The 15,267-nt window shown below is 39.0% G+C and overlaps 1 protein-coding gene across 8 annotated transcripts in view; it reads left to right on the forward strand.

The window, feature by feature from the left end:
- The window catches only part of cher (filamin A protein cher), a 111,697-nt gene that overhangs the window by 71,008 nt on the left and 25,422 nt on the right, over window positions 1-15,267 (forward strand). For 6 of the 8 annotated variants that reach the window (XM_028169794.2, XM_089739808.1, XM_089739806.1 and 3 more), the window contains 11 exons: window positions 4,778-4,918; window positions 6,340-6,509; window positions 7,234-7,359; window positions 8,022-8,135; window positions 8,770-8,958; window positions 10,078-10,180; window positions 10,633-10,775; window positions 11,299-11,407; window positions 12,373-12,537; window positions 13,274-13,370; window positions 14,631-14,773. In XM_028169794.2, coding sequence (XP_028025595.2) covers window positions 4,778-4,918; window positions 6,340-6,509; window positions 7,234-7,359; window positions 8,022-8,135; window positions 8,770-8,958; window positions 10,078-10,180; window positions 10,633-10,775; window positions 11,299-11,407; window positions 12,373-12,537; window positions 13,274-13,370; window positions 14,631-14,773 — 1,500 coding nt within the window. Of the gene's footprint in view, window positions 1-2,703; window positions 2,981-4,777; window positions 4,919-6,339; window positions 6,510-7,233; window positions 7,360-8,021; window positions 8,136-8,769; window positions 8,959-10,077; window positions 10,181-10,632; window positions 10,776-11,298; window positions 11,408-12,372; window positions 12,538-13,273; window positions 13,371-14,630; window positions 14,774-15,267 lie in introns of all 8 variants that reach the window. The other 2 variants (XM_028169790.2, XM_028169791.2) reach the window with 2 other exon arrangements.

The following is a 15,267-nucleotide window of genomic DNA, read 5'->3' on the forward strand; positions in this document are numbered from 1 at the left end:
CAGGTGCTGGTTCGATTATTGTGTCGAATCTCGGATGAGACCTATGTCCAGTAGTGGACGTCTGTGAGTTGATGTTGATAATGAAATTAAATGTTTCTATAAATGTCACTCACCTTGATACTTCTGCGAATCTCCTCATCTTTGATTCGATTTCTTTTTTTTATTGCTTAGATGGCTTACCTGGTATTAAGTGATATAAGTAAGAGATATAAGTTCTAAGGTCTCAGTATAGTTACAACGGCTGCCCCGCTCTTCAAACCGAAACGCATTACTGCTTCACAAGAGGTCCTACCACCAATAAGGAGTCGCTGGGAAACTACGAACACAGCCATTGCCGTTGCGCTTTGAGTGAATTTGACCCTTTAAATATATAATTAATACATATAATCGTTGGCGAAAATTCCCCAGTGTCACTGGTGTAATACATTTGGCGGATGTCAAACGGACATATCTTTTAACGATAACTTTAAAATAATATCGATTTGGAAACGTGCCTAAAACATCGACCTTAATCGATCTTATGTTTGTTCAGTATCGATTTATGACGACGTTTATCTAACGGACGTTCACGTTTTTGGGAAAAACGTAACGTGTTTTTTTAACTGTATTAAAATATCATTTGCGTTATTATTATGTTAATTTAGCTGTTGGTTTCCATTGAAATCGCGTGCTATATGATTCAATGCGTGAATGATTTAAATGTAATGGTTTTTTCTTTATTGGCTTTCCTTGGGCAAAGGTTCCGAAGTTGACACGGCCTAAAGGTTAATAAGACGTTTTTTGTAATCGTATCGAGTCGTGCGATTATACCGTTGTTTAAATCCCGCAGATAAAAACTCCTTTTTTATTAAATTTAATACGTTCATGAATCACTTCCATGATGAAGGCTTTTAATAAAATTCCTCCTATAGATTGTATAATAATTTGCTTCTTTTTTTTTTATTGCTTAGATGGGTAGACGAGCTCACAGCCCACCCGGTATTAAGTGGTTACTGGAGCCTATAGACATTGACAACGTAAATGCGCCACCCACCTTGAGATATTCAAGGTCTCAATATAGTTACAACGGCTGTCCCACCCTTCAAACCGAAACGCATTACCGCGCGGACTCACAAGAGGTCCTACCACCAGTGCAATTATCTCAAAACCAGTGCTTAATCGTAGCTTAACGATTAAGCTGCTATTGCTATTTTAGTACCGATTCTTTTTTGTTAAAAAACAACAGAAATTAATTCGGCTCACACCGTTCAATTTCATACGGAACAAAACACAAGCAATAATAATAAAATATGCCGCGATACAACACTCGAAGATATCAGTATTCGTATATAAAACGCTTTTAGCACCTGCTAATAGTCGAAACTGCTTCGAGAACTTGTCGAAAAACGTTAAAAAAATATTTTATAGCTCAATTATTTTATGAAATGTTAAGGTGTTTTCGACGCGTGCCTATTTTGTCTATTTTGTGAGGAGCAGAAATAGACTTAAAGGATTTTATTTATACAAAAATTGGACTTTTTGTTATTATGTAACCTCTCTATTAAGTTATTGAGTTCAAAAACGAATTCATTCGATAAGTCTGTTGGCATTAAGAAAATAAATAAGAGTAATTGTCATTTTAATGTTCGGTCCGCCTCTCTGGTGATATTTTTTTTTGTAAATTGTATTTAAATAAGGTCCAGGGGAAATTTCAATTACAACTGTTGCCATGCAATTTATACTACTACTTCTTATTAATTGAAATGAGTTATTATTTCGTTTGTGGAAAGGTTGAAAATAAATTGAACTAGGTTATGGGTTCATTATACACCGCAGTAAATAATTTATTTGATATAAATAAAAAGAATGACAAAATAAAATATGAAAAAACAAAAACATTGTATACATCTATACTAATATTATAAAGAGGAAAGATTTGTTTGTTTGTTTGTATTGAATAGGCTCCGAAACTAAAGAACCGATTTAAAAAATTATTTCACTGTTGGAAAGCTACGCTGTCCCCGAGTGACATAGGCTATATTTATTATATTTTCAAAAAAAAATAGGTATCCTTACAGAAACTCTAATAATGTAACCCAATGTGTAACAAAATTACCTAAAATTCTTAAATCGCGAGCGCTACTTCCCAAGCGAAGCCGGGGCGGTCCGCTAGTACTTAATAATTAACCAAAGTAATAATATACATTATGGATTGAATAAGTGTTGTCCAAAAATCAATGCCATGTAAAGATTATTGCACATTGAAATTAAATCACAGTTGCTAATATTGATTTAGAATAAAATTTAAAGAGTATATCTTTTTTTCCATTCAATCTGTGACGGTTTGCTTTTGGTATCTGGATAGATATCGCAACAACGTTTTAAAAGCATTGTGTATATCTAAATAGAGCCTGTTGCATATTTTTGAGTAAACAAAAATTTTAAGATGCTAATGGAACAATCGTAATATATCTACCATCTTCATAACACGTTCTACCCTAATACAAAATAGATACGATGATTCAGACATCATAGACATTTTACTCTAATTAGACGTGAAAATCTGGTGGTCGCTTTGAAATTTAAAGCAATACCTCAAATTACAAAACCCAAATAACAATCTTCGATTTTTAAAGCACAAATTAGATACATAATAAACACACACAAACACACACAAATAAAACATGTAAAAGCTATACACAAAATTCGTAAATTTGTTTCAAGCTATAAAAAAAATATATTAATGCTAATTAGATGGCTTTTATGAGTGGCCTTTGGAATTCCCTCGTTGGCCTCAACGAAAAAGAAGTTTCCTGGCAAGATATAAGCCAGTTCTATTTGGATACGACGAAGAAATATTTCTCTGTATCTGAGGTCGATAAAGAGGAATCGCCAACAGTTTACGCGGAAACACACAAAATATCCTTCAACAAAAGCGCTTTTGGATACACGTTCACTCCACTCAACTTTGTGACGATCTATCACATTGATTCCAGAAAAGGTTGGTTGTGCTTGGATCATTTTCAATTGCACTAACAAGATATAACATGTTTACTGTTTGCCCACTCAACGCCTACCTCAGGCATATTTTTTTATTACTTTGATGGGTGGACGAGCTCACAGCCCACCTGAGGTTAAGTGACTATTGGAGCCCACAGACATCTACAACGTAAATGCGCCACCCACCTTGGGATATGAGTTTAAGGTCTCAGTATAGGTACAACGGCTGCTCTACCCTTCAAACCGAAACGAATTACTGCTTCACGACAGAAAGAGGCACGGTGGTGGTACCTACCTGTGCGGACTCACAAGAGGTCCTACCACCAGTAAACTCGTGACATCACAGCGTGAATTCCTTATATTTTTCTATCAAGATTTCCCTTTCTCAAATCATATCGACGGGCGAAAGGCAATTTAAGCAATCATTTTTGCAACATTACAGCAGAGTCAATAAAAGTTTAAAATTTGGAAAAAAACATAATGACAAAGAAACTTCTTCAGCTATTTGAATGGGGTAATTGAAGTTCAATTAAAAACCTCAAAATTTTGATACTTATACCAAATAAAACGGGCCTTTAATAATAAGGATCAATGTCGCGTATTAAACAAAAATGTTGCTTAAACCAAACCGCCTTACACCCCTCGATATGAACTGTTAATGTATCTTCTTTCTCTTCTTATTCTTGGTCCACATTCTTTGAGGTCAGCGCAGTATGTCCTTTTAATATTGCGCGTAGAGATTTGTCATGAGTTTTGCGACCGACCGCCTGTCTGACATCAACCCTCCTTGGGTTATGTCACCATTGCAACTATGGCAATAGTGAAGGACTTTCTCTGTGTCTTCTTTTGGTGTTTCGTTTACTTTATCCGTTTTTTGATTCTATTATTTGAATTTTATGACTATAAAGAAATACACTAATTGGATGTTCAAATACTTTATTCATAAAATAAACATTCGTTTTCTTGTATTTTCACAATAATGCCGAACTCTTATTTTATATGGTTAAAAAATACCTTACTCTTAAAAAAATTCGCTTTTAAAGAACAGACAATCGATAGATATTGTATGCGTGTCTGTTGTAAAATTGAGTGTAACCAAGTTTTTTGGATTTTAATTACCACAGCTGAGCTTGTCTGGGCAAATTTATTCAGGCATCTTGAATCCCTCTAAGGGGCCACCCTAAAAAATTGGCTTCCGGCGATTGATTTTGTCTGTGACATGTATTTTAATTAACGCCTCCTACATATTTTTACCTGGCCAACTAAAACCATTATTTTTAGATGAACTACGTGTTATTTTATATAATAACATCACTGAACGGTTACAAAATTCTCATTGTAACCTGTCGCCGAATTGATAAAGACCGCTGTTTGTCAATTTATTTCTGGATGTATTGACGCAAAAGCGACGTCAGAATCGCGAAAATATGCGGCGACACCATGCTCTCAAACAAATTATAATGTGACTTTAACGAAAAATATTGGCGCTTAAAAAAAAGAGTAACATTTGAAAAGTTCTCTCGGATACATTTTCATCTAAGATTCTTTCTATATTGTACACGGCGATTTGTATTTTTATTTTATATATTATAATATAATTTAGATATCGAGCTTAAATAGAATACTGAACATAATACTTTTTCAGTCTTTGTAATTTGTAGAGGGCGTAAAATTTTAAATGGGTTGAAAGCTTACACACCGATCACTAAACATCACTCAAAAATGATTCCTATTACACAGGAGAAACTGCCGCAATTCGCTTAGATGAAATAATTTAATTGGACATTTCGTTTCGCAGCCGAAGTAAAGATGCCCAGCGGCCACATTGACCAGCCTGTCATTGAAGATAACCGCGATGGTACCGTCAGCATCAAATACGACCCTCGCGAGGAAGGCGTTCACGAGCTCTACGTCAAATATAACGGAGAACACGTCCAAGGTAGGCCTTGTACGCCCTTAGATGAAAGAACAGAGTTTATGAGTCGTCACAGCATTAACAATGTCAATAAATAAATTAGAAACAACTTGACGTAAGCATCTTTTTTTTTCTTTTTTTCTTTGCTTAGTTGGGTGGACGAGCTCACATCACACCTGGTGTTAAATGGTTACTGGAGTCCATAGACATCTACAAGTATACATCTACATGTAATTCTAAGGTCTCAAGTATAGTTACAACGGTTGCCTCACCCTTCAAACCTAAACTCATTACTGCTTCACGGCAAAAATAGGCAGGGTGGTGGTACCTAACCGCGCGGACTCACAAGAGGTCCTTTCACCAGTAATTACGCAAATTATAATTTTGCGGGTTTGTTTTTTATTACACGATGTTATTCCTTCACCGTGGTAGTCAATCGTGAACATTTGTTAAGTACGTATTTCATTAGAAAAGTTGGTACCCGCCTGAGATTCAAACACCGGTGCATCGCTCAACACGAATGCACCGGACGGACGTCTTATCCTTTAGGCCACAACGACTTGTCACTGTCACTATTTAGATCGTTGACTTAATAAACGTGTATGAAGCTCACGAACACGCACGACGGTTAAAAGAATAAGGCTAACTAATGAAATGGAAACGTTAATTTATAAAATCAGGTATTTGTTAACTCGTGGCTAGTCGCATTATGGGTTCTAACGGATAGGTTGTCTACTGACCCCCCTACCGATTTTGGTGTCTATGGATTCATGCGTTTAAGTAAATCAAATCAGAGCTCTCACACGAAGATTAGTGGTTATACTTGACGATTAATCTTAATAGGATAAATTTACCCAAATAATTGTCGTGGCCTAAAGGATAAGATGCCCAGTACATTGTTATCGAGCGATGCAACTGTGCCGGTGTTCGAATCCTACAGACTGATACCGAATCATTTTTTTTTTTTTTATTGCTTAGATGGGTGGACGAGCTCACAGCCTACCTGGTGCTGAATGGTTACTGAAGCCCATAGACATCTACAACGTAAATGCGCCACCCACCTTGAGATATAAGTTCTAAGGTCTCAGTATAGTTACAACGGCTGCCCCGCCCTTCAAACCGAAACGCGTTACTGCTTCACGGCAGAAATAGGTGGGGCGGTGGTACCTACCCGTGCGGACTCACAAGAGGTCCTACCACCAGCAATAATATACGAACGTAATATAAACCTGACGAATGTTTACGAATGACTGCCACCATAAATGGATACTACCGATTTAGCACAGAGAAGATATTACACATGCTATATAGCATGATTAGTTAGTGCTTAGTGCTATAGCTTAGTGCTATAGTTAGCTATATACCGTAGCTAACTTCAAAATTTTAAGTGTATAAACACAGTTATCAAGAAGTATACTAATTGAAGCCACCGATTTGATTTATAGGCTCCCCGTACAAGTTCCATGTTGACTCCATTTCCTCGGGCTACGTAACCGCCTACGGTCCAGGTCTGATCAATGGCGTTAGTGGAGAGCCGAGCCAGTTCACCATCAGCACGAAGGGCGCCGGTGCAGGTGGACTGTCTATGGCCGTTGAGGGTCCTAGCAAAGCTGAGGTAGGTCCATCCACTTTTTTAAAGATTCATTTTCAACATCTCTAGTTAGGAGCTTCTGTTATGGAACCGTAACGCAGAGTCGCATTCAATAAAGTTGTAAGGTCCAAAGGCCTCTAAAAATATAATGAATCATTATTCATTAATGCAGCATTTTTGTTCGTTGTAGACATAATTAAGACCACTTCTAGATCCATTAACGATGCTTTTAAGTACCACAAGCACCGGTCACCGAATTAACCCACAGACACAGCCCACTGAGTTTCTCGCGCCGGATCTTCTCAGTGGGTCGCGTTTCCGATCCGGCGGTAGATTCTGCGAAGCACTGCTCTTGCTGGGGCCAATTTTAGCAACACTCCGGTTTGAGCCCCGTGAGCTCACCTACATGTTAGGGCGAAGCTGAAATGGCCTCTCAAGGCTATCAGCATAGGTATGAAAAAAAGGCCACTTTTCATACTGCTTTCAGTGTATATAGTCACGGACGAATCAAACCCGAGATTAAGCTGTGAAAATTGGTTTAATTACATTCATATGTCTACTAATACAGTTACTTCATATTGCTAAATTATCCTGTCGGTGGTCAAGTCTTGGATTTTACAGTTATTAATATAAAGGTGGGGTAACTGTTTTGTAATTCAATTGGGATTGTCGACCTCATTTCTCGAAGTGGGTGAGAAGATAGTATACCTATCAAGAACTTCTAACCATCTGTTTTTTTGACCACCAGATAACTTGCCATGACAACAAGGATGGCACCGTCTCCGTGTCCTATCTACCCACCGCTCCTGGGGAGTACAAGATCTCGGTCAGGTTCGGCGACAAACACATCAAGGGTTCACCGTTCGTGGCCAAGGTAATTAATTGGAGTGATCTGAGGAATTGTTTGAGATGATCCCAACCTCGTTTTTACCATCGTACCGCCCGTAGAGTAGAGTTCATCTATACTACCTAGAGCGACTGCCTTCATTCACAGTGCGTTTCCAGACATCTTTTTTGCCACACACCATCCGGCTTTGGAATGAGCTCCCCTCCACGGTGTTTCCCGTGTGCTATGACATGTCCTTTTTCAAACAAGGCTTATGGAATGTGCTTAACGGTAGGCAGCGGCTTGGCTCTGCCCCTGGCATTACTAAAGTCCATGGGCGGCGGTAACCACTCACCATCAGGTGGGCCGTATGTCGTCTTTCTCACTTTCGTTTAGGACGCCCCAATTTCCTATCTTCCTACTTAATTAATTAGTCAAAATGTGCTAAGTTGTTCGCCTAAAAATGGTGTAAGCTTTGAGACCTTAAGTTATAGTTGAAAATCGTACATCATTTTAAATTATATGTCTGAAGTGAATTATCTTTGTAGATTTCCATTGTGTGAATCCGAGATATACTAATCGATGTTTTTTTTGTTTGTTGTATAGAATTTTAGAGATTTAGCAACGGAGACCTTCAAATTTAAATCTTTTAAAAAAACTCGACTAAATTTCAGCTAATGACCAAGATGCATTGTTTGTGGTTTTTTTAGGTGACCGGCGAGGGCCGAAAGAGGAATCAAATCTCAGTCGGGAGCTGCAGCGAGGTCACACTACCCGGTAAAGTCAATGACAATGACATTCGCAGTCTCAACGCTTCCATCCAAGTAAGTTTGATCTAATACATCCGGTGATCTCTAAAGTTAGGTGGCGGCATTTACGTTGTAGATGTCTATGGGCTCCGGTAACTAATTAACATCAGGTGGGCCGTGAGCTCGTCCACCCACCTATGCAATAAAATAATTAAAAAAAGATATGTGGTGTCGTGGGACACCGGATAGGAACGAAGTTCCTTATTATAAAAATATTAATTTTAAGTTCTATTCGAGGTATAAAGAAAATAATTATTCGGGTATACATTTTTTATTGTGGTTTTTTTATTGATAAAAAAAAATTAAAAGCAGTTTTTTTTTGTAAAGACAAAGTTATCAACTTTATTTTATTCACAATGATTTATAAAAAATACGTAATAAAAATATGTTATTATTTGTAGGTTATTACAAAGTTAAGTCGTACACTGTGTGCATTACTAATAAAAATCTTACGGACGTTTTTTCCTGGTTAGGGTACCCCTCCGCATCGTCCCATAAGGAACTTCATTCCAAAAAACATCCTCACTAAATGCTAAACAGATGTTTTAGTAAGGGGTATTTTTGCAACAGTTTAGCTAGCGCGATTCGGATTTCAAATTGAAAGGCATACGTATGTGATGATCTGAATTTCCATTGTCAATCCCTTAAGGCTCCTTCCGGCCTTGAGGAGCCGTGCTTCCTCAAACGGTTGCCGTCTGGGAACATCGGAATCAGTTTCACTCCTCGCGAGGCCGGCCAGCACATCGTCTCCGTCAAGAAAATGGGCGTCCACATCCAGAACTCTCCTTTCAACATCACCGTCCACGAGCAAGAAGTCGGTGACGCTAAGAAAGTTAAGGTTTGTAGCTTAGTGGATGACTTCTTCACATTCCTCCATGAGGGTCTTCAAGTTGTGACCTGAATGGGCTCTGGTAACCAACCACTTAACATCAATTATTTCGCTTTGAATTTTGGCTCATAATTTACTTTTGAAGTGAAAACTTCTTTAGAATCGTTGTGATTTCAAACCGGATGCAACGGAAAAACGACAGGTAAGAGACACAAATACAAAAATGTGTAGGATGAAGCCAGCATAGAATGAGACAGAAATATACATACTATTTAATACAGCGCCATCTGTGAGATTTTTTAATACTAACGTGTGTATGAAAGCTCTTGTAGTGAATTTTAATTTAGGATTATACGTGAAATTAAAATATTAATTCACAGAGGGCGCTACCTTACAATTATTTACTAATGACAAAATTTTACATATACTTAAGACGTTTAGGATAGAGAGAGAGAGAGAGAGAGAGAGAGAGAGAGAGAGAGAGAGAGAGAGTATTCTTTATTGTACACCAAAAAACAAATAAACAGTGCGATACATTAAAAAAAAAACAAAAAAGTACAATTGGCGGTCTTATCGCTAAGAGCGATAATTGTATTTTAATTTTGGAAGGTTTCACTTCTACCACGTGTGAATTGCACACATGTTTTTTTCATAGTATTAGTCTAAGACAAAGATGAGAAACACGCGGCCCGCCAAGCATTTCTAAAATTGAATTTATTTCATCGCCTTTCTCATTTCTGTTTCTTTCTTGTTTGTTTTTATCTTACATTAAAACTTGTATGTGAATTCTTAACTTTTTTTTGTTTTATATTTATCTATTCTAATATTTATTATAAATAAAGATTCATATTTATTATAATAAGAGTTAAACAATAGGCGACACGCCAAAAAATATATTTAAATTGGCCCATTGATTAAAAGGTTGTAACTATACTGAGACCTTAACACTTATATCTTAAAGTGGGTGGCGCATTTACGTTGTAGATGTCTATGGGCTCCGGTAACCACTTAACACAAAGGTAGGCTGTGAGCTCGTCCACCCATCTAAGCAATAAAAAAAAGATATACAGATATTGAATAATCAAAATTTCAATGTACATTAAAACCAACCAATTCCTCATGTGGCAGGTCTCCGGAACTGCTCTGAAGGAAGGCAAGACTCAGTGCGAGAACACGTTCTCCGTGGACACCAGGAACGCTGGCTACGGCGGTCTCTCCCTCTCCATCGAAGGTATGGAGATCACCTAAAATTAGCATTATAAATTCATCTCTATAAAGGTTCTTTGAAATCAGTGTTTTGATGCAGTTCATTGTCATTACATGTCGTGAAACCAAAATAATCTATGAGAAATTGCCAGATGAATAATCTATACTAATTTAAAAATCTATAGTGGTTTGTACGGATGTTCCGTTATAATTATAACTACTGAACCATGCATCCGATTGACTTGAAACTTAGTATCCGTGTAGAAAATACATGTGCTTAATGGATAGGCTAATATTTATATGAGTTTTGGACTCCCTACACCAGTTGTGGGGGCGTTAATGATGAGAATATTTGTGGGGTGAGAAATAAAATGTTAATTTTAAATGCCCAGCGAAGCGGGCGGGTACAACTAGTTCTATATATAATTTGTGGTCTGGATATCAAGTGGGTCGTGAGTGAGGATTATGTCCTTCCAGGTCCCAGTAAAGCGGAAATCCAGTGCGCTGACAGCAAGGACGGCGTGCTGGCGATCAGCTACAAGCCCACAGAGCCGGGATACTACATCGTCAACCTTAAATTCGCTGATCACCACGTCGAGGGATCTCCCTTCACCGTCAAGGTACTTTTCCTGATGCATGTATATATCACCCTGGCGGCTGCCTAAGGGATTCTTTACCAGTCAACCAAAGGTAATGCAGATGAAATTCTAATAAAGGCAACTTAGTTAAAAAACACATTTATGCTAATATTTATCGACTTAAAAAAAGGAGGCTATTCTCAATTCAAGGGCATTTTTTATATGTGTTACCTCAGAACATATTTATAGGTAAACCGATTTCGATCATTCTATTTTTATTAGACAACTGACAAAGCACCTCACGTCTCAAACTGGGCGACGGCATTCGTGCTGTGATGTCCACGCACTCCATTAACTCAATACCAATTACGCTGTGAACTGGTCTAATGAATTAGCGTAATAAAAAGTCTGCAATTAACTTGAAGAGGTTTTTGCGGAAAGTAAGACATAAGCATGTTTCGACAAGCTGAAACGGAGTCACGATCCTCAGTAATGAGGGAGCGATGGAGAAGAAGAAAGAAGACAAAAATAGTTACTGTAAGGAATGCTCTGCTTCGGTCCACAGGTGACCGGTGAAGGCAGCAACAGACAGCGCGAGAAGATACAGAGGCACCGCGACTCCGCCCCCCTCACCGAAGTGGGCACCAACTGCAAACTGACCTTCAAAATGCCTGGTGAGTGATAGTTTTAAGGCAAGGTCATGGTCTCATCGTTCGGCAGACCAACGGTTCTGATGCGGGCTTTTTTTTTTATTGCGTAGATGGGTGGACGAGCTCACAGCCCACCTGGTGTTAAGTGGTTACTGGAGCCCATAGACATCCACAACGTAAATGCGCCACCCACCTTGAGATATAAGTTCTAAGGTATCAAGTATAATTACAACGGCTCCCCACCCTTCGAACCAAAACGCACCACTGCTTCACGGCAGAAATAGGCAGGGTGGTGGTATCTACCCGCGCGGACTCACAAGAGGTCCTACCACCAGTAAAATGTCTCTCGGAACTTGTGTTCATCTTCTCTGGATTGGCAGTGGGGCATATTGCGAGCCCGATTAGGTACCACCATTTCTTTCCTCTACCTATTCGCTGGTAGTGTAATAGGCTATTCCAGTTACGCCCGGACGGGTGGGTGAGCTCACGGGCTCAACCTGAGAGAATTTGCTAACTCTAGCTAACTGGCAAGAGCAGTGCAAATATATAAAAAGAAAGAAACAATTCTTATAAGCATGTATACCTTCAGCCCAGCAGCCATATCTAAAGGATATAACTAATACAAACAGGACGAGGCCAGATGGTCCGAATTTTGTTGTTAAGAAAATGCTCTTGCATAGCTTCTCTCGTAATTGATTTAGAATCTGAACATGCAGTCTCCCAGTTAAATTTCTGGTCTCTCATATTTGGCATTAAAGATCTCTGCGTATTTACTTCTACTTGTATAATATGTCTATTGGCGGTACGCATAACACAGGGGAAAATTGTAGAATAGTGTACTATTTATGAGAAGACATATTGAAAACTTGTTCCTAGTTTTTTTGCCGGATTTACTGATGAATACCCCAAAATAGAGCTTTAGATTGTAGTTTTACTTTCGGTTCGATTGTTTCTGTTTGGAACTCATTGTCGCTTGTGTCTTTTTACAGGTATCACATCATTCGACCTAGCCGCCACCGTGACTAGCCCTGGGGGAGTCTCCGAAGACGCTGAAATCCAGGAGGTCGAAGACGGCCTGTACTCCGTTCACTTCGTGCCCAAGGAACTCGGCGTTCACACCGTCTCTGTAAAATACAGGGAAATCCATATTCCCGGTAGGTTCGTGTGTGAAATAAAGATGTGTTTAAGAAATTAGCTGTTTATTAATGAAAAGCTGAATGTTGGTTAAAGATTAGTGCGAGCTCCACTCGCAGACCTTGCGTAGCCACTTGACGTCAGATGGGCGGTAAGTTCGTTCACATCCAGAGAAACAACATACAAACAGACTACTCGACTTCGCCAATTTACGCTTCATCTTAGCTACCGAAACATTTCCTTGAAATTCAGATGTTCTCCTTCTAACTTGACATTGACATTTAAGTGAGGTCTTTGATTCTTTGGATACACGAGGAGAAGTTGTGTACAACGAAATGTTACTAATAGTGTGGCGACTCTGGACGTGTGCAAGTGTTAGTATATAGTCGTTGGACGTGGATTCTTAGACTCCCCCAAAAGCCCAGTAGAGTCTTGCGAATTTTCATTACTTCATTGGACCGCTGTTTCAATTTATCTCATCTCGTTTCATTCGACATTTAATAAATTTCAGACAAATCTACTTTGTGTTATTCCATTTCGATTTATATTGTTGAGTAATTCATTATAAATGAAGATTTAATACCCCTTTCAGATGTTTTCTCTTTCAGAAAAGGGCCTTTTCTTAGAACTGTTACTGACGTGCAAATAGCGCCTTGTCAAATTATGTCAATATGATCATTATTTCCATACTCCCCTCACCTATACTCCCACGGATGCAGTTCTATGGCTGATCCAATGACGGCTTTCCCCCCACAGGATCGCCGTTCCAGTTTACTGTGGGTCCTCTCCGCGACTCTGGCGCTCACTTGGTGAAGGCCGGCGGTGGAGGTCTGGAGCGAGGAGAAGCTGGCAGGTACGTTACAGTGTTCCATCACAGACGTGACGAGAAAGTGGTTAACGTGCGATAACTTCTCGATCTAAATCTGGCACGTCCATTAAATTGATCATCGATTTAAAACTACCTTCAAGTAAACGTTTATTGTATTCATTTGACAGTTTGAGACGTTCTAGAATTCTATTCTGAGATTCTATTCTATTCTAATTCTGAGATGTTCTAGCGATTGCACCCGGACTAAAATGGCGGATTAAAGGCGATTGAATGTAGCAGAGATGCAAATGTTGCGATGGATGTGTGGAGTAACGAGAATAGATTAAATACGAAAAGAATATGTTAGAGGAAGTCTGAAAGTGGCACCTGTGACAGAGAAGCTGAGAAGTGCGCGTTTGGGATGGTATGGACATGCGATGAGACGAAATGAAAATGAGGTTGGTAAGAGAGTGTTAACTATGAATGTCGAAGGCTATAGAATAGAGGAAGATGTAGACTAAGAAGAAATGCATGGATTGCGTGAAAGACGATATGTGTAAGAGGGAAGTGAGCGAAGAAATGGTATATGATAAAGGAGTACGGAAGGAGAAAACATATTGTGTCAACCCCAGGTGACTGGGAGAAGAGTAGGAGAATGAGGAATGAGACATTCTAGAATGTTCCACAGAAAGACAGACCGAATACTATTTGAATAAAATATACCTAATTAAATTCATTAACAGGAAAACACGCGTAGGGACCGCTGAAGTTCTACCCACAAAGACGTAATGTAATGAAAATGAAAATTTATTAGAAGTCGTCGTTGCTATAAGGATAAGACGTCCGTTGCATTTGTATCTAACGATGCAACGATGTTCGTATCCCGCAGACGGGTACCAATGTTTCTAATGAATTGACGAATACTATTGACTTGAGGAATGTTCACGATTGACTTCCACGGTGAAGGAATAACATCGTGTAATAAAAATCAAACCCGCAAAATTATAATTTGCGTTATTACTTGTGGTAGGACCTCTTGTGAGTCCGCACGGGTAGGCACCACCACCCCGCCTATTTCTGCCGTGAAGCAGTAATGCGTTTCAGTTTGACGGGTGGGGCAGCCGTTGTAACTATACTGAGATCTTAGAACTTAACACTAGGTGGGCCGTGAGCTCGTCCACCCATCCAAGCAATAAAAAAAAAGTGTCCAACTCCAGACTCAACTCCAGACTCAACTCCAGAGGTCCAGATGTGGAGACCAGTTCTTTGGATACAATCTCCAAAGTGTTCTTTGTAATCCCCTAGATTCAATGAGTTCAACGTTTGGACCCGTGAGGCTGGCGCCGGACAGCTGGCCATCTCCCTGGAGGGGCCCAGCAAGGCCGAGATCGACTTCAAGGACAGGAAGGACGGATCCTGCGACGTGTCCTACAAGGTCGACGAACCTGGTGAGTAAAGCCTTTGACGTATCCTGTAATGTTGTTTTTTGGGAGGTGTTAAAGGAAAACGTCTTCTTGCGTGTATTCCATGTTTAATAATCATCTTAATCCTAGTTTACAATTATGAAGAAGCCTATGTTTCTGGGCGGGCCGCCTTATTAGGGGGACATACGAGATTACACATTAATTATGTTATATACTAAATGCTATGCTAATACTATGCTATGCTATGCCATAATATACTCATATACACACTTCAAGCCAATGGAGTTGAGATACTTACAACATATCGCATCAATGATCTTAAAGAGTCTAAATTATCTGGTGGTAGAGAACATTTATAGATCGTAATTATGGATATTAAAATTTGAAGTAGTCCTCCAGTATTCCAATCTCGATAATGATTAATTGAAATTATAAGTTTGAAAATTATTATGGTTCTATTGTCAATCACAGATTTCGCCAAGACCACACTATAGACAAATAATATTAAAGACAAACAA

The sequence above is a fragment of the Bombyx mandarina genome, chromosome A1 (assembly GCF_030267445.1).
Source record: "Bombyx mandarina strain Sakado chromosome A1, ASM3026744v2".
NCBI lineage: Eukaryota > Metazoa > Arthropoda > Insecta > Lepidoptera > Bombycidae > Bombyx > Bombyx mandarina.